The 20,825-nt window shown below is 43.0% G+C and overlaps 1 protein-coding gene across 1 annotated transcript in view; it reads right to left on the reverse strand.

Annotated features, from left to right (window-relative positions):
* Window positions 1–273: 273 nt before the first annotated feature.
* The window catches only part of GUCA1B (guanylate cyclase activator 1B), a 74,772-nt gene continuing 54,220 nt past the window's right edge, over window positions 274–20,825 (reverse strand). The window contains exons 2-4 of the mRNA XM_073615751.1: window positions 17,992–18,141; window positions 6,474–6,588; window positions 274–2,989 (exon numbers count right to left, since the gene is read on the reverse strand). Of these exons, the coding sequence (XP_073471852.1) occupies window positions 2,862–2,989; window positions 6,474–6,588; window positions 17,992–18,141 (393 nt within the window). The 3' untranslated portion in view covers window positions 274–2,861. The remainder of the gene's footprint in view (window positions 2,990–6,473; window positions 6,589–17,991; window positions 18,142–20,825) is intronic.

Consider the following 20,825-nt stretch of genomic DNA (forward strand, 5'->3'; position numbering starts at 1 on the left):
TCTCTTCATGGATGTTTAAAAACATTGCTCAATTACTTCTGCCTTACTTTCTGGACAGACTTTAGGTCATGACACAGGAAGGAATTGACCAGCTGATCCCATTAGCACACATCCTGCATCATTTAACCTCAGCTGATCAACTCCTTCCTAAATCATGACCTAAAGTCTGTTCAGGAAGTAGGGCAGAAGTAATCGAGCAGTGTTTTTAAACATCAACGAAGAGAGTGAGATAAGAGTGTGTAGAATAAATGGAAAGCTATTTTATTTTTCAAAACAAGTACATTAATGCTATATTGGTGCATAGGGGAGTTGACATTTTGAAAAAAAAGCCTTTATGTAAAAATATGTCAAATTTTTTTAAGACATTTAGAACATGATGGATTGCTTGGAAAAGATATATAAACACATATTGATAGGAAATATGTTATTAGAACTGGTAATAAATTTACCAAAGTCAATGGGTAAGGTTACATTACAGACACAAAGGGATACTTAAAGGGATACTTAAAGTGATTGTAAAGGTTCAATTATTTTTTAAATTAATAATAAACATGTTAGACTCACCTGCTCTGTACAATGGATTTTGTACAGAACAGCCCTGAATCTCCTCTTTTGGGGTTCCCCATTGGCACTTCTGCCTCCTGCTTTCTTCCGAGTGCCCCCATAGCAAACCACTTCTTTGGGAGCACTCATGTGGGCTTGATTCTGAGCCTGACTGTCTCTGTCTGCAACAGCGTGACTCGGCCCTGACCCCGGCTCCTTCTGCACAGGATTTGATTGACAGCAGCAGATGCCAATGGCTTCCACTGCTGCCTCCATGTCCTCTGAGGAAAGAGAGATAGAGCAGTGCCGCTGCTCTCACACACAGAGCTGGCTCAAGGTAAACAAAATCTTTCTGCCTTTACAACCACTTTAATAAACACTAGATTTTAGGAAAGAGTACATTTTGGATACAGTCATGGAGGTTATAAGCCCTGTCAGTTTGTTTTCCATTTGTATCCCATAGGGGAGAATCCCTTCACTTCTTCTCCCATAACCAAAACAGGAAATTAAATTAAATCCCTCTAAAGTGACGGAATCCCGGGGTGTCACTAGCATCACCAGAACTAGTGTGCCCTATAGATTTCTCCTCTATTAGGCCCCTTTCACACTGGAGCGGTTTTCAGGCGGTATTGCGCTAAAAATACCGCCTGAAAACCGCCCCTAAACAGCCTCCGCTGTTTGTTCAGTGTGAAAGCCCTCGGGCTTTCACACTGAAGCGGTGCGCTCGCAGGACGGTAAAAAAAGTCCTGCGAGCCGCTTCTTTGGAGCGGGGAAGGAGCGGTGTATTCACCGCTCCTAAACCGCTCCTGCCCATTGAAATCAATGGGACAGCGCGGCTATACCGCGGTAATACCGCGGCTATAGCCGCGCTGTACGAGCGGATTTAACCCTTTTTCGGCCGCCAGCGGGGGTTAAAACCGAACCGCTAGCGGTCGAATACTGCTGCAAGAACGACGGTACAGCAGCGCTAAAAATAGCGCTGTTGTACCGCCGACGCCCCCATTGCCCCAGTGTGAAAGGGGCCTTACTGTTCTGTTGCCAACCCAAAATTTGGGATTTTCTTTACTTTCACTTTCGATGATAACGGTAAACAGGACAAAATAATGTGATGTGAATCTCAATAACAGGGCACAGACAGTAATAAAAATTGACAGGTGTTCCAATTCCTCTCCACTTTATCCAAAATTTAAAAAAAGTTTTGACTTTACATTTTACATTTCTTTGGCTTGATTTAGTGGTAGCAAAAAATTATGGACTTTGTTTACAATGCCACAGAGAAGTCACAAGTGAATTAAATGGCTGATTCTTGGGTCAGTTTATTAAATTATTCCACCACTGTATATGCAGGTAGCACATCCCTTAAACAAGAGGAATGTTCTACACTGAACACATCTGCAAAGCTCTAAAAGGTAGCAATATTTTGTACATACATGCATATTAAGTATCAAGTGTAAAATTTTGGAGGACCCTCAAAGTGAGATCAACCTCCAAAGATCCCCATACCATAGCTGTAATTTATATTGTCCTGCACCATTCCTCAGCATAAATGTAAGCATAAAAAGTTACAGAAGTGGGGAGGGGTGAAACCTGCCTCTCCCTGAGGATAGCTACATGCTAGTTTTTCTGGTGTTGTCAGTTACTAGTTGGTGACTGGACCCACTAGAATGCACATGAAATATTAACATTGTTGAGTGGTCACTTTAGTTGTGTCTTTTAACTTTCCATTCTATCCTTAAATAACCCACTCAGCTGCATAGTTTGAAAAACAAATTTCAAATCACTGTCTTCAGTTTTGTCAGTTATAAAACCAAATATTGTTTACAAGTCAAATCCACTTACATATGACATGCAAAATCACCATATGCAAAATCATTAGTACTGTTCAGATAGTCACACATTGAATGTATAAATTGGAAAGTTGTTGATGGCAACAAATAGGAATAGCAGACACTTTTCAGGGAGGCTGAGCCTCAACCTTGGCTGTAGTGCCAATAAATGGATTGTTTAAGATGGTGTTACAAAGGTAATTCAGCAGCCCACATCTAGATTTGGCTACACATAGAATGATGTATCCCATTAAGTGTTGTCATATTGCACGGTACTGCAAAAAAACATGGGAACGTGTATACTCCTAGCAGCAATTGTGAATCAGAAAAAAAACTTGAATATGTTACAATTTCTGATTGAGAATCCACTATATTGGTTTCAGTCACAGTGAATGTCTGCTTTCAAAACCTTTATTGCCCAATCCCTTGCTGAGAAGTTCCATTCTCAATGGATTTCCTCAGGTCTCTTGGAAGCATTCGAGCCATTCAGCTTTAAAACAAAGCACTCTTCCTTCTTTGCTCATTGATCCAGCTACCAGGACTGACATCCATCTGGAGCATTTTCATCACCCACTTGTCTTTGCGAGCCCCATCTATAAACTCATCCAGCGATAGCTGGCCTAAAGACAAAGTAATTGAAAAAAATAACATATACTGCAATAGCAAAACAAGAACAATATTATACATGATGTGCAACAGTTCAACAAATTTAAAGTGACAAAGTGAAAACTCAAGAAACTGCGCCCTCCTTGAGTCCTCACCACTGCGCTCAACGCCTAACAAAAGGGTGTTAGCCCCCTGTGAACAAAGTGATGAAAAAATAAATGTGAAAATAACTGTGCCCTAATAAGATTGATCCAAAGCAGCCACTTTAAATGTGAACTGAAAAGACCTCTATGGCTTCCAGGAGCCCATAAGAGACCCCTGCAAATCAATATAAGTGGCGCTAATAGCAGTGATGACACTAACCAGTGTTCAAACAATGTTAAACCCTATGTGCTAGAATAATCTAGTGCAATACGTGTTAATAAAATGTACCATACATAAAATTATATAACGTAATACTGCATAATTGTGATATACTATACACAAAACAATTTAAATCGCAAATTGTATAAAATATATATAGTCCATAAAAAGTCCATAGAGAGAACACCGTGAAGAAAGTGTGCGATTTCTGAAAATAGTCCACCAATTCACTCAATGCCAGTGCTTCCTCTCCCCTTGAACTCAACACTCACCGACTCAATATGCCTCACACTCTCGTGTTTTGGTAATCAAGCATGATCATCTAGATGGTCAGATGAAAATGAAAACTCCGAATTCCATTTATCCCAGTGTCATCTCATTCCATAAAAAATAAAGATACTCAAATAGTGTGATACCGTAAAACATATAAAATTTATTCAACTAATAACAATCTTCAATCATTGCACTCACATAAAACCTCTTGAATCAAGCAAAAATCACACTGCAATTCAAATCTCAATCCTCCTCTGTGAAACGCCCAGCACTACTGTGAACTGAAGGTCGCGGCGGACCCAAGGTAAGCGTTAGACAGGTTCTCACCCCCGCTCACTGACGCTCTGCAGATCTAGCACGGATCTCCCGCTGGCACACGGAGATAGGAAGCAGCTCCTTAATCGAGTACGAATCTCCCGCTGATACACGGGGATGAACAGCAGCGTCCCGTCCGTCACTCTCTGCTATTGACTGATGCCGTACAGCCACGCCCCGACATGTTTCGTCATACTTGACTTAATCATGGGATTGCAATCCCATGATTAAGTCAGGTATGACGAAACATGTCGGGGCGTGGCTGTACGGCATCAGTCAATAGCAGAGAGTGACGGACGGGACGCTGCTGTTCATCCCCGTGTATCAGCGGGAGATTCGTACTCGATTAAGGAGCTGCTTCCTATCTCCGTGTGCCAGCGGGAGATCCGTGCTAGATCTGCAGAGCGTCAGTGAGCGGGGGTGAGAACCTGTCTAACGCTTACCTTGGGTCCGCCGCGACCTTCAGTTCACAGTGGTGCTGGGCGTTTCACAGAGGAGGATTGAGATTTGAATTGCAGTGTGATTTTTGCTTGATTCAAGAGGTTTTATGTGAGTGCAATGATTGAAGATTTTTATTAGTTGAATAAATTTTATATGTTTTACGGTATCACACTATTTGAGTATCTTTATTTTTTATGGAATGAGATGACACTGGGATAAATGGAATTCGGAGTTTTCACTTTCATCTGACCATCTAGATCAGTGGTTCTCAACCTCCCTAGTGCCGTGACCCATTGATAAAATTTCCTAAGTCGTGGAGACCCCCAACCCCCAAAATTATTTTCATAGCATGGTTTGTCAGCACCCAAGGCAAGACAAGTAATTTGCGCCCCTAACCCACGGATATTTAGTGCTCCCTTAGTTCCTTCCACTCATACAATATTAAAACCCCTTATGGTACATTATAGGATGTACCACTCTTTCTCTTTGTTCTCCTTTCTTTCCCTTTTATCTCTCTCTATCCTAATTTCTTGTTTTTTTCCCCCCATCCCTCTTTCTAGCCATCTTTCTTGTTCTTTCGCTTATTCTTTCTCTCCCTTTTTCTTTGTTCCTCCCCCTCTTTTCCTCTCCCTTCCATGTATTCTATATTTTTATTCCTTCTCTTACTCCTTGGTGGGGGGAATGAGATGAGTGACAATGTTGGCGGGGAGTTCTGCTCAGCCAACTTAGGTGCTCTTAATCAAGGTCATCTGCTGATCTGAGAACTGTAGTGGGGACTTTTAATGGCAACTATAATCACAGGTAGTTTTACTCACTGTGTCTCTGACTTTGTGGTGTCTCGTAGCAGTGACACCTATGCCAAAATCAGGAGATAGGGTCTCCTCTAGCCCCTCCCACTTCACATTCCTCACCAGTCAGCTGACCTCTAGTCTCTGCCCCCCAGTCATGCCGTAAACTGAATGGGCAGCTGCGAAGAGGCTGAGTGGCCGGCTGTGGGCTCCAGGGACAGCCCTGCTGGGTGGCCACAAAAGGGCTGGGAAAGCGGTGCGGGCTTCAGAAACAGCCAAGGATTTGGTGACCCCTGGCAAATCATCATTTGACCCCCAAGGGGGTCCCGACCCCCAGGTTGAGAACCACTGATCTAGATGATCATGCTTGATTGCCAAAACACGAGAGTGTGAGGCATATTGAGTCGGTGAGTGTTGAGTTCAAGGGGAGAGGAAGCACTGGCACTGAGTGAATTGGTGGACTGTTTTCAGAAATCGCACACTTTCTTCACAGTGTTCTCTCTATGGACTTTTTATGGACTATATATATTTTATACAATTTGCGATTTAAATTGTTTTGTGTATAGTATATCACAATTATGCAGTATTACGTTATATAATTTTATGTATGGTACATTTTATTAACACGTATTGCACTAGATTATTCTAGCATATAGGGTTTAACATTGTTTGAACACTGGTTAGTGTCATCACTGCTATTAGCGCCACTTATATTGATTTGCAGGGGTCTCTTATGGGCTCCTGGAAGCAATAGAGGTCTTTTTAACAAATTTAAAGTAGATGTATCAATACTTGTATAAAAAAGGGCTGTTGTCTATAAGAGCCAATAAACAAATAGCAAATCGCTGAAAACATCTGGTTGTGTAGGGAAACACTACTCTTCAAATCCCTAAAGTATTTTTTTTTCCTAAAAATGTATCTGGTTTTATTTCTGTCTTCTTGCAAGTTGGAGTTATTCCCTATCACTAATTGCTCTATTGACCATAGTCACTGGATTAGGAAATGATAAATAAAAAGCATTAACACTGGCAACAGAAAGTGAGTGAAAATCCTACAGTGGTTACATCTATTTCAGGGACAACTTCTTCTTCTCTAACCTTGTTTTGTGTGTCTGGGAGAGGAAGGGAAGGGATATTTCTCCAATGGAGACAGTAAAGGCAATAAATAAGGTTTGGCTGTCAGTCCCTGCCTATCGACTCCCAAAATAAATTTCCTGGCTTCTGAATTCTGAACTGATTTGTTAACTCCTGAGCTATACTGTCTTTTTGTCTTATTGTATGTAGACTGCCATATAAGTTACAATGTAGGAATAATATACCATCTCCATTCTCATCCACCAACTGGAATATCCGGTTTACCACTTCTTCTGGGGATAGCAGGGGAATTCGATCATCTTGACCTTGGCGGCAGACTTTCTTAAGGTTGTAGATGGACTTAAAAGAAAAATAAGCTTAATTAGAAATGTAATATTTTTGTTAATGTACAGTACTTTGTCAACTGAGCCCAATGGGGTTCATTTACTTAAAGTGATTGTAATGTCTTGTTTTTTTTTCTATAAAAATAATAAACATGTTACACTTACGTGCTCTGTGCAGTGGTTTTGCACAGGGCAACCAGATCCTACTCTTTTTGGGTTCCTCTTTGGCTCTCCTGGCCCCTCCCTCCTGTCGAGTGCCCTCACAGCAAGCAGCTTGCTATAGGGGCACCCGAGTAGAGTCACAGCTCCATGTGTCCATTCAGACATGGAGCCCCAGCTCAGCCTACCCCTCTCTCTCCTGATTGGCTAACTGACTTTGATTGACAGCAGCGGGAGCCAATGACGCCACTGCTGTGTCTCAGCCAATCAGGAGGGAGAGTCCCGGATGGCCAAGGGACTTGTGGACATCGCTGGACAGAGATGGGGCTCAGGTAAGTTTTAGGGGGTGCTGGGGCAGCTTCTGCACACAGAAGGCTTTTTAGCTTAATGCATAGAATGCATTATGATAAAAAAACCTTCTGCCATTACAATCACTTTAAGGTAAATAGTAGGGTTGTCTCGATATCACTTTTTTAAGACCGAGTACAAGTACCGATACTTTTTTCAAGTACTCACCAATATCGATTACCAATCATTTTTTTTAAATGTCGTGTGACAATTTTCAAAGCACAATACAGATTAGGTGCCACTGATATGCAGCACTGATGAGCACTGATAGGATTAGGTGGTACTGATGGGCACTGATATGCAGCAGCACTGACTGAAGGCTGGCACTGACTAATAGCTGGCACTGACTGATGGACACTGACTGATGGACACTGACAGATGGCTGACACTGACAGATGGCTGGCAAGGACTGATGGACACTGACAGATGGCTGGCACAGATGGCTGGCACTGACAGATGGCTGGCACAGGTGGCTGGCACTGACAGACAGCTGGCACTGACAGGTTGCTGGCACTGACAGATGGCTGGCACTGACAGGTGCATGGCACTGACAGGTTGATGGCACTGATAGATGGCTGGCACTGATAGATGGCACTGATAGATGGCTGGCACTGATAGGTGGCACTGACAGGTGGCTGGCACTGATGGCAGTGACAGGTGGCTGGCACTAATAGATGGCTGGCACTGATAGGTGGCTGGCACTGATGGCACTGACAAGTGGCTGGCACTGATGGCACTGACAGGTGGCTGGCACTAATGGCTGGCAATGATAGGCGGCACTTATGGGAATTGGATACTGATAGGTGGCATTTATGGGCATTGATGGGCGGGCACTGAAATGCCATAAGAGGCAAGGCTGCCTGCAACACCCATCTTGGTACTCCTTGCACTCGGCCGCATAAAACCAGCAACAGCCATCTTGCTACACCCAGCCCATGGCTATATGGGCTGGGTGTAAAAAGATGTCCACTGCTGGCTTACTGCGGCCGAGTGCAGAGTGTACCAAGATGGGCGTCGAGATGTCCAATTGCTGACGTCGACACGGAGCGTCTCTTCTGTTGTTCCGCCTGCTTTCTTCCAGTTGCACTGGGTTGCCTAATCTCTCCCAGGTATCGGATCAGGCATCAGGAGGATTTGTGCGAGTACAAGTATGCTTGGTATCAGTTGCGATACTGATACTAGTATCGGTGTTGGGACAACCCTAGTAAAAAGAATGTTCACTTTGCAAGGACATATTCATTTTGCAAGGGAATTTAGATTGCAAAGAATACCCAGTCAAGTGCAAGGAAAAAAATAGCAAATAAAAAAATAATAATAATATTATAGAATATACAATTGTAACTCAAGTCATATCGTAATTGAACATTATCAAAAATTACTTTTCCTTTTCAATCTGCAGCTCTATAATTTTCTGTAAAATGCAATGCAATATGGCTACCTGGAGGTGTTCTGAACACAGAATGTGTACAGAACACCCCCCAGAAACATATTTTCCTGCTTGCGTGATTGGCTCACTGATTTTATTAGAAGTCTGCACCAAGATACAGATCATATTTTTGGCATCCCCTGAGTGAGATACTCCCAATAGGAAATCATGTCTACAGGAATGCAAACCCAGCAATTTTCCTCATTAGAGCCCTGCAGGTGCAGCAGCTGATTGATAATTATGAAACCACTCCCATTAGATGCACTTTCTACATGGACACAGACAAAAACACATAGATCACCCAGAGGGGAATATTTTTTGTCAACAAAAGTGGAGTTACTTTTTAACCACTTGCCGACCAGCCGCCGCAGTTATACTGCGGCAGGGCAGCTCTATTGCGCCAATGGCCGTACCGATATGGCGCTTCGTTTTATAGGTACAGCGGGCAATATCCGCCGGTCACCCGCGATCGCTCTACAGATAGGCAGAATGGGGATCTGCCAATGTAAACAAAGCAGATCCCCGTTCCGTCGGGGGGAGTACAGTGTGATTGTCTGTTCCTAGTGATTAGGAACAGCAATCTCGCTGTACTCCCAGTCAGTCCCCTCCCACCACAGTTAGAAAGCACCTCCCTAGGACACACTTAACTTCTTGATTGCCCCCCAGTGTTAACCCCTTCCCTGCCAGTGTCATTTATACAGTAATCAGTGCATTTTTATAGCACTGATCGCTGTATAAATGTCACTGGTCCCAAAAAAGTGTCAAAAGTGTCTAATCTGTCTGCCGCAATGTCGCAGTCCCGCTAAAAATCGCTGATCACTGTCATTACTGGTAAAAAAATAATAATAATAATAAAAATGCCATACATCTATCTCCTATTTTTTAGACGCTATAACTTTTGCGCAAACCAATCAACATACGCTTAGTGTGATTTATTTATTATGGCAAAAAGTAAAAAATATTGTTGTTTTTTTTTCAAAATTGTCTGTCTTTTTTTGTTTTTTTAGCGCAAAAAATAAAAACTGCAGAGGTGATCAAATACCACCAAAAGAAAGCTCTATTTGTGGGGAAAAAAGACATCAATTTTGTTTGGGTACAACGTCGCACGACCGTGCAATTGTCAGTTAAAGCGAAGCAGTGCCATATTGCAAAAAATGGCCTGGTCATTGAGGGGGTGAATCCTTCCAGGGCTGAAGTGGTTAAGCCAAGGCAAAATTGCCTTGCAATGTGAGCAGCCTAATTGCCATGATTAAATTAGCCACACTAAACCATTTAACATTAGTAATTCTGAGGCAAGCATTTTATTCACATAGCTGTATAGGCACAGTAATTGACAGAGATATATAGCATGTTGTGCTGTTTGGCTCTCACTATACATAAGATTTATCGACACCCAAAAGCAGTATTAGGTGGCCCCTTCAAGCCCCTTCAAGAAAATAGTAATCGTTCATTTTAATTAATTTTTTGAAGGGACATCATAAAAGATTGGTGTAAATTGAAAACTTTTTTCAAGAAAATGATAAAATTTGTCAAGCTGTTTGCATTTTGCAAAAAAAATTTACTGGGGTAGTTAACATTTTGCCTTCACATGTGGAAATTTTTTATTTCAGTTCTCAATATTACCTCATTTCAGCAGCGGAATGGTGACCTCCCACCCCGTAGAGTCGGGCTGAGCGCTGCTTAGCCATTCACAGGAAATTTTGTATTTTATTAATGACTACAAAACTTCCTCTAATTGGCAGCACTGCGGATTTGTTCCCAGGAGGCCCCTGCTTTTTTAGCCCATGAAGTTGCTAGTGACCTGGTTGAATGGGCCTTAACCTTTTCTGGTGCTGGGACTCCAGAACTCTCATAAGCCAGGGAGATGGCATTCCTGATCTATCTCAAAACTGAGGCTTTAGAAGCCTGAAGTCCATTTCTTGGCCTAATGTACAAAATTAGTAGGTGATTGGATCTCCTAAACTCTTCTGTTCTCTGTAAATAGGTAAGGAGATACCTTCTTACATCCAGGCAATAAAATGTATTTTGTTTCTCATTTTTTGGTTTATCACAAAAAGACGGCAAAGAAGGCAATGTCAATGTCCTATGAAATAAGGATGCTACCTTTGGTAGATACAAAGGGTCTGGCCTATGGGTGACTCTATCTGGCTTTATCAATAGGAGGGGTTCCTTCATGGACAGCCCTTGTAAATCCCCAACCCTCCTGGCCGTGGTAATTGCTAACAGAAATTATATTTTAAGGATAGAAACTTAAAGGGAACCTCCTCTACAGGTTCAAATGGGTGTTTAGATAACGCCTCTAATACCCTTGTCAAGTCCCATGGTGGGAAACTACCTTTGGAGACCGGAGAAACTCTTTCCTTGGCCACCAAGAATCGTTCAATGAGGTCTTCCTTTGCCAGTCTTGTATCAAGATAGACTGAGAAGGCTGCTATCTGTACCCGAAGGGTGCTAACCGGTAGGCCCTTGTCTACTCCATCCTGGAGAAACTCCAGGATAACTGGAACAGTGGTGGAGATCATCTGTTTTTCTATGCCCCAAGAACAGAAAGTCTTCCAAATTTTTGAGTACATTTTTTTAGTCACTGGTTTTCTGCTCAGAAGGAGGGTACTTATCACACTGTGCAGCCCTTACATTTTAGGATCTGGTGCTCACTAGCCAGGCCATCAGCTTGAAAAATTCCGGCCTTGGGTGTAGTACTGGCCCCTGCCTGAGAAGATCCGGCCTGTTCGGAAGCTTCCATGGCTTTGCCACTGCCATGGATCTTAAGTTTGCGAACTAAGCTCTCTTTAGCCACCAAGGCGCTATCAGGAGGAGCTGGCCTGGGGACTGGTTGAACCTCTGAAGGACCCGCGGAATCAGTGTTAGGGGTGGGAAAGCGTATGCCAACCCGCACCACCAGGTCTGAGTCAGGGCATCTAAGCCTTCTGACTCAGAAGGAAATCGAGAAATATCTCTTTACCTTCCTGTTCTGCCGTTGGTGAACAGATCTATTTCCGGATTTCCGAAGCGCTGCACCAGGGTTTGAAATACCTTGGGGTTCAGTTCCTATTCCCCCTGCCATATCTGCTGATGGCTGAGGAAGTCTGCCTCGGTGTTGTTTGTCCCCTTTATGTGGACAGCTGATATGGAGAGAACTTTCCCCTCGGTCCAGTCCAGGATCTCCTTGGATAATTCTAGAAGGGGTCTGGAGCTGGTGCCTCCCTGGTGTCTCAAGTAAGCTATGACAGGTTTCTGACAGTAGGCGAAGGCCATGAATTCAGAAGATGCAGTCAATCCACTTGTCGGTAATATTTTTTCCAGATGAGCAGGATCACCGCATGGATCAGTTTGCCATGGCATTACATATGCTCCTGAGTCGCATGGATCACCTAGAATCTCCCACTGTGGCTGCTCCGGTACAACCTGTGTTGCAGGCCGTCCCTGCTGCTGCTCCAGTCTCTGTGCAGGCACCCGCCTCATGTATTACTTCTATAAAAGGTATGTCTGGTTTCGCTCCGCTTCCCCATTGATTTGGGGGCGATCCAGTCCAATGCAGATGGTTTCTCAACCAGGTTGAGATATACTTTGAGATGCTGCCCCAAGTGTTTCCCATGGACAGAAGCAAAGTAGGTTTCATGATATCTTTGCTTTCTGAGAGAGCCTTGGCCTGGGTAAACCCTCTATGGTAGACACAAAAACCTGTTGTCTTGAGTTACCCTGAGTTTGTGGCTTCCTTTAAAAGGGTATTTGACGCTCCCGCATGCTCCACTTCTGTTGCCAAGTGCCTCATGTCCATCAAATAGAATATGAGAACTGTTACCGATTACGCCATTGAATTCCGTACTCTGGCAGCAGAGGTTGCTTGGAACAATGAGGCCCTCATGGCTGCTTTTTCTCATGGTCTGTCAGATACCATCAAGGATGAGATAGCAGCCCGAAATATACCCACTGAGCTGGAGAAGTTGATCACGTTTGCCATCCTCATTGGCTCCAGACTCAGAGAAAGACTCTCTTTTAAGGAGCGCTTGCTGAAGCCTCCTGTATATTGTCCTTATGGCGGTTGACCAGTTCTCGAAAATGTCTCATTGTATTCCACTTAAGAAGCTGCCCACTTCTAAGGAACTGGCTTCCATTTTTGCTCGGCAGATCTTTCGCTTGCATAGGCTACCTAAGGTGATTGTCTCAGACAGGGGTAGTTGTTTGTGTCCTGCTTCTGGCGAGCCTTTTGTGCACAGTTGGGAATTCAGCTTGCTTTTTCCTCTGAGTATCACCCGCAGTTTAATGAAGCTGCAGAACAAGCCAATCAGTCCTTGGAGCAATTCCTGCGTTGCTATATTTCTGACCATCATAACAACTGGTCAGACCTCTTACCGTGGGTGGAGTTTTCTCACAATAGTGCCTTGAATTCTGCTTCCCAATTGTTCCTGTTTATGGCGAACTGTTGTTTCCAACCTTCCATGTTGCCTGACTCATTTGTTCTGCAGAGTATTCCTGCATTAGAGAAGCATCTCTGTGGTCTTCGTTCCACTTGGGCACAAGTCCAGGGGAAGCTTTGTGACAGGCTAATGATAGGTTAAGACTCCATGCTGACCACCGCCACCCCCTATTCTGGCGTCCGTCCCCTTTTCGAACACCGGGCGCCTGAAATCCAGCAGTGGGGGTGTATTTTTGAAGCATTTGATTAGAGCCATAGGCTCTAATAGGCTTCAAAAAAGGTGAACTCGGAACGCAAAGCATTGCGCTCACAGTTCACCCAGGTGTGTTAGAAAAGGGAATGAATATTCCCTTTTCTAACACTGAACCGCCTTTATGCCAATCAGGAAGCACAGGTGTGTTACTCGTCACCTGATTGGCTGAAACGACACGTGCTGTGATTGAACGCCTATCAGGATGAGAGGAGGGGAAGAGATGCATGGAGGACAGGTCGCCGTCGTCCCCCGCTGCCCCACTGAGATAGGGTAAGTGCCGGGCAGATGGTGAGCGGGCGGGGGGGTCACAGTGGTAACTTTTGATAGGTACAGTGGCGACATTTGATGGGCACAGTGGCAGCATTTGATGGGGCACAGTGGCATCAAGAATTTGATGGGCACAGTGGCAGCATTTGATGAGGCAAAGTGGCAGCATTTAATGGGCACCTTGGCAGCATTTGATGACACAGTGGCAGCATTTGATGGGCACAGTGGCTGCGCTTGATGGGCACAGTGGCTGCAATTGATGGGCACAGTGGCTGAATTTGATGACATAGTGGCTGCGTTTGATGGCACAGTGGCTGCATTTGATGGGCACAGTGGCTGCGTTTAATGGGTACAGTGGCTGCAATTGATGGGCACAGTGGCTGCGTTTGATGGGCACAGTGGCTGCAGTTGATGGGCAGAGTGGCTTCATTTGATGGGCACAGTGGCTGCATTTGATGGGCACAGTGGCTGAAATTGATGGGCACAGTGGCTGCAATTGATGGGCACAGTGGCTTCATTTGATGGGCACAGTGGCTGCATTTGATGGGCACAGTGGCTGAAATTGATGGGCACAGTGGCTGCATTTGATGGCACAGTGGCTGCGTTTGATGGCACAGTGGCTGCGTTTGATGGGCACAGTGGCTGCGTTTAATGGGCACAGTGGCTGCAATTGATGGGCACAGTGGCTGCATTTGATGGGCAAAGTGAGGCTGCACTTTTTTTCTGAATTTTTCAGTTTGTTAGCGCGCCCCCCCCCCCCCCCCAAAAAAAAAAAAAAAATTTGAGCACCAGCTGCCACTAGGTTCAGACATTAATGGCTATGTACAACAAAACTGGTCCAAAAAGATCCGTACACCCATTCTTCAAGTACCACCACTGCGCCAAAAGTAACCTAAATGTGCAACAGCTGCTACTTTAAATGAAATAAATTTAAATAAGCACTTATAGTGTAAATTAAAGTAAATAGTAATGCTAAACAGTATCAATAAATAAACCCAGAATTTTTCAGTTTGTTTGCGCCCCCCCAAAAATTTTGAGCACCAGCTACCACTGGTGCAATGTTTGAAGCTGTTTTAATAGAATAAACCCTGTAAGGGTTGATGCTGTTTTGCTGTGCATGAGAGTGCAAGGCATCGTCATTTGGTGAGTTTTTTAACCAAAGGGGAGTGGAAACACTGAGTGCGCGCGGTGTGGTGAAAGTTCCCGCATCAGGATATATTCAGCTTTTCTTGTTTGAGACAATCCAGTCTCATTTATGGACTATTTGCACAAACTTTATTATTAGTTGTTTATGTATTAGTGTTTATCACTATCACCTGTCACTAGGTTTATTTATTTATACAGTTTAGCGCTACTATTTACTTTAGTTTACACTGGAAATGCTTATTTATATTAATGGCTGTGTGAGGGGAAATTTACACTGTTATACAAGCTGTACACTCACTACTTTACATTGTAGCAAAGTGTCATTTATTCAGTGTTGTCACATGAAAACATAGAATAAAATATTTACAAATGTGAGGGGTGTACTCACTTTTGTGAGATTCTGTATATCTGTATAGATATATTATTATTATACACGATTTCTATAGCGCCAACAGTTTGCGCTATGCTTTACAATGTGTGTGTGTGTGTGTGTGTGTGTGGGGGGGGGGGGGACGACAGCACAATTACAATACAGTTCAAAACAGAAGGGATGGGAGGGCCCTGCTTGTGGAGCTTACATTCTAAAGTATTTACAGTATCTCACAAAAGTGAGTACACCCCTTACATTTTTTCTAAATGGTTTATTATATCTTTTCATGTGACAACACTGAAGAAATGACACTTTGCTACAATGTAAAGTAGTGTGTACAGCTTGTATAACAGTGTAAATTTGCTGTCCCAACAAAATAACACACAGCCATTAATATCTAAACCACTGGCAACAAAAGTGAGTACACCCCTAAGTGAAAATGTCCAAATTGGGCCCAAAGTATCAATATTCTTGTGTGGCCACCATTTCCAGCCTTGCCTTGACCTTCTTGGGCATGGAGTTCACCAGAGCTTCACAGGTTGCCACTGGAGTCCTCTTCCACTCCTCCATGACAACATCACAGAGCTGGTGGATGCTAGAGACCTTGCACCCTTCCACCTTCCGTTTAAGGATGCCCCACAGATGCTCAATAGGGTTTAAGTCTGAAGGCATGCTTGGTCAGTCCATCACCTTTACCCTCAGCTTCTTTAGCAAGGCAGTGGTCATCTTGGAGGTGTGTTTGGGGTCATTATAATGTTGAAATACTGCCCTGCGGCCCAGTCTCCGAAGGAAGGGGATCATGCTCTGCTTCAGTATATCACAGTACATGTTGGCATTCATGGTTCCCTCAATGAACTGTAGCTTTCCAGTGTCGGCTGCACTCATGCAGCCCCAGACCATGATACTCCCACCACCATGCTTGACTGTAGGCAAGACACACTTGTCTTTGCATTCCTCACCTGGTACACATGCTTGAAACCATCTGAACCAAATAAGTTTATCTTGGTCTAATCAGACCACAGGACATGGTTCCAGTAATCCATGTCCTTAGTCTGCTTGTCTTCAGCAAACTGTTTGCAGGCTTTCTTGTGCATCATCTTTAGAAGAGGCTTCCTTCTGGGATGACAGCCATGCAGGCCAATTTGATGCAGTGTGTGGCATATGGTCTGAGCACTGACAGGCTGACCCCCCCCCCCCCCCCACCCCTTCAACCTCTGCAGCAATGCTGGCAGCACTCATATGCAGGGCTTTTTTTCTCAAACAATAGGTGCTGGAACTCAACCATGACCCCCCAAAACCGCTCCCCTACACACACCCTCCAAATCATATCATATAGTGGGTGTGGTCAATCAAATTTCATGAACAGTAGGAGGGTCTTAAAGTGGAGGGCCACCCTAGAAAAAAAATGACATTAACATTCTTTAAAAAAATATAAAAAAAAATTTGAAAAAAAAATTTTTTTTACTCACCAGAAACCCCTGTTGCTAGGCATTCTTCCTAATCTGCCTCTTCCTAATCCGCGGCGCTGTTTCTTCAATTCCTCCTCCTTGGCAAGCAGCTCCGTTGTCTTCTGGGACATGTGTGTCCCAGGAAACAACGGGGCCATTCACAAAGCGCCACGCGGCTCGCGTGAATGCGCAGTAGGAAACGGGTAGTGAAGCCGCAAGGGTCACTATCGCGGGTCGACATCGTGGGCTCGCTGGACAGGTAAGTGTCCTTATTAAAAGTCAGCAGCTACAGTGTTTGTAGCTGCTGACTTAAAAAAAAAAAAAAACACCAAGTTCCCCCTGAAAAAAAGCCCTGGTCATATGTCTATTTCCCAAAGACAACCTATGGATATGATGCTGACCACCTGCACTCAACTTCTTTGGCCGACCATGGTGAGGCCTGTTCTAAGTGGAACTATTAAACCGCTGTATGGTCTTGGCCACCGTGCTGCAGCTCAGTTCTAGGGTCTTGGCAATCTTCTTATAGCCTTGGCCATCTTTATGTAGAGCAACAATTCTTTTTTTCAGATCCTCAGAGAGTTATTTGCCATGAGTTGCCATGTTGAACTTCCAGTGACCAGTATGCGAGAGTGAGAGTGATAACACCAAATTTAACACACCTGCTCCCCATTCACACCTGAGACCTTGTAACACTAATGAGTCACGTGACCCGGGGAGGGAAAATAGCTAATTGGGCCCAATTTGGACATTTTCACATAGGGGTGTACTCACTTTTGTTGCCAGCGGTTTAGACATTAATAGCTGTGTGTTGTGGTATTTTGAGGGGAAAGCAAATTTACACTGTTATACAAGCTGTACACTCACTACTTTACATTGTAGCAAAGTGTCATTACTTTAGTGTTGTAAAGATATAATAAAATATTTACAAAAATGTGAGGGGTGTACTCACTTTTGTGAGATACTGTATATGCATTTTATACATAACTCTGATTAATTTATGAAGGTTTCTTCAATTGTATGTACATGTATTTTTGGTTCACATGCTGATGATTTAAAGTCAATGTTAATCCCCCATACACCATTCAATTAAGATTGTGTGAGATCTCTCCCCTGGATCTAGCAAGCACAGAGCAGAGTGCTGATGTCTTATCTTATTCTGCAGTCCTTCTTCTTCTGATCTTTTTCCTCACTAATTTCAGTTGTGAGGACCAATTTCAGTTGAAACCACTCTGCATGCAGTTATGTTGCTGGCTCTCTGATTGATGTCAGTGCAGGGCCAGAATCCATATAATGAGAAGAGGGCATGGACACATCAGGAGGTACAGACTGATGAAGACTGAGGATGAGGTAGTGTCAGTAATGCTTTTAAATGTGGCTGAATTTCCTATTTGATTTAAAGGTTTCATCTTGTACTGAAATCCAAATTGCTTCTATCATCAAATATACTAAATCTTTGTGTAATTATTTTATTTTGTGCTACAACATTTTTAGCTTTAAATAACAGATAAACACACAATATACAATATATACAGTATACACACACATATATGTAAATACAGTTATGCAGCATATGTGTACAGCTTACCTCAACTATCTCTAGAAGCTCTGTTTTGTCTATGCAGCCATTTCCATCTCTGTCATAAACCTTGAAAGTCCACTTCAATTTATGTTCAAGTTTTCCTCGTAAAACTAGATTTAGAGCTGCCACATATTCCAGAAAATCTATAGTATTGTCCTGTAAATGACAAGCAAGGTACAGCATTTGCTTACTTTGGATGAATTACTAGGTAACAAAATCTAGGAACAATTTTATCATGCGTTTGGTTTATGCATTAACCTCCCTGGCGGTATGATTATTTCAGATTTTTGCGTCTCAAAGTGGTACAATTATTTTGCATAGAAATTTGGCATTTTATATTGTAGGCCTGTAATTCTTAGCAATAACACACTTATATCTGTCCACCAAGAGTCTAATAGATATCCCGGGTATGATGAAGTTTGAAACACAAAATCGTAAATGATAATATAATAAATAAATATAAATAATTATTAAAAATAATAATAATAATAAAATAAATTTCCCCACGATTCACTATCGCTCAATTCTGCAAGTGTTCTAATTTACTATCGCTGTTTTCTAGTTGGTCTAAAGCCACTTTTGACGTAAAGGGACACTTTTTGGTTGCTATGGACAATCTCAAGTTTCCAGGCAGAAAGAAAAGTATATATCATATAAAACTGCATGCAGGGCATTGGACAAAGCATTGAGGACAAAAGGGATGTGAAATTATTTCATACAGTACTGCAATCTGTAAAATTACAGTACTGTATGTGTTATGAATTTTACATTGTTTAATTTGCCGCCAGGCTCCGCCCCCGTGCGTCACAACGCTTGCAGGGAATGGAGCCTGGCACGGAGAGGCTTCGGGAGGAGGATGGAGCCCGCAGACACCGTAGGGGGACATCGCAGGATCCTTGGGACAAGGTAAGTCCAGTGCACCAGGATCCTGAGAAGTAATCCCGAGTGTGACTCGGGGTTACCGCTAATGGTGCTGAAATTTAACCCCGAGCCACACTCGGGAATACCGTCAAGGAGGCTACCTGGTAGGGAACATACTGTATTCCTAAAGGACAAATTGGAGACATAATGAAAGTGGTGTTTCAGAAATAAATAATTGCAGCTTGAAAACCTTACTTCTCCTGGCCAGTCAATTGAGTCATGGCACTTAACTACAGGATTTGTTCATAGTTGTGAACTTCAGCAGTTGGTAATGATTATGTAGCTAGGGCATGCTAATGAAACCACTTTTTTTGCAAGAACATTAAACTTCTGTACAATACAAATCAGACAACAATTAGGCCTCTTGCACATGATACTCCTGATTGAGCATCTACTTTTTCAGACGTAATTTCAGTGGTATATAATTTCATGCAATTTCGCGCAAATTTATTCTCGTGTTCTCATTCTGTACAATATGCAAATGGACATTTCTGCACACTTGCACGTATTTGGCATGAGGTGTAAATTATTGACCAAAAATGCAGATTTTTCTAATTTTTTTTTTTTAACTGAACAATGCACGGCGCTTGTTTGTGCGCCTGTGTGCTTAGGCACATTACAATTAATGGGCTGTATTTTAGTTCAGTAAAAAAAAAAGCTGTACTGAGCTTGTTTTTAAGCTGCAGTGTACAAGAGGCCTTACAAACATTCAATATTGCTCAAGTTTGTCATTCTCTGCTTACTCGCTGCTTGTTAATACAGAGGTGTGTAGGGGGGTGCCACTTCTATTGGAAGTATGAAATGAGGCCTTTAAGGCACTAATAGACATCAAGTGACGATTTCCCGGTCAAGCTGTTTCAAAGCTAACAGTTAAACATGAGCAAATGTGCCTGGATTAGGTTTGCAGGCTGTTCGTAGAACCCACTTTAAAGCCAGAAATTGCAAACCTAAATCCAAACCCTATTAAAGTGTATGGGGGCAAATTTGAAAATAAATTCTGGCCATGTTCAAGGCTAATAAGCAAAGGATTGTCAAACAAAGGGCATAACAAAACTATAGCAAATTGTACTATTAAAAAAGAAACACTCAAGCCCTCAACTTTGTAAAAATTGACCAGTGACATGCAAATTTTGTTAGTATTGTTTTTAGCTTCTTTTTTTAATTTCCAATTACCTAGCATCTTGATTGTGAGTACTTGAATAGGTTGCATATTCGACGACCTCTGCATTGTGGGCTTTACTGTATCTGCTGCTGACAACACTTTTGTGGTCTGCAGGCTCTGCCTGCAGTGTATCAACCATGGTAAAAGTACCAGCTATTTGGTAAGTACATGCATAAGGAAACACATAACTATGCACCAAAAAACTTAGTGGAAGCAACTTCCTAATCATGTCAGTAGGGAGTAAAAGACCCGCACTCCTCTTCCTTGTGGCTCACTTTTAATCTCACCCCTCTCTCTACAAGATTTTACATCTGCTTCAACATCTTCAGCCTCAAGCGATAGGAAGGATGAAGTCTGATGAGAGGTTTCAGAGGCTAATCTTATGGTTTATCAAGCAGGGAAGAGGGTTAGAATGGGGCCACATTGAATATTGCTAAACTTATGTACACACGACTGGACTTTGCGGCATACTTGGTCCGGCGGACCGGAGTCCGTCAAACAATTCGATCGTGTGTGGGCTCCAGCGAACTTTTTTTCCCCAAAAGTTCGACGAACCTAGAAATGAAACATGTTTCAAATCTTTCCGATGGACTCGAGTCCGGTCGAAAAGTCAGCTCGTCTGTATGCTAGTCCGACGGACAAAAACCGATGCTAGGGCAGCTATTGGCTACTGGCTATGAACTTCCTTGTTTTAGTCTAGTCGTACATCATCACGTATGACTCAGTCGGACTTTGGTTAATTGTGTGTAGGCAAGTC

The sequence above is a fragment of the Aquarana catesbeiana genome, linkage group LG02, assembly GCF_042186555.1.
Source record: "Aquarana catesbeiana isolate 2022-GZ linkage group LG02, ASM4218655v1, whole genome shotgun sequence".
NCBI lineage: Eukaryota > Metazoa > Chordata > Amphibia > Anura > Ranidae > Aquarana > Aquarana catesbeiana.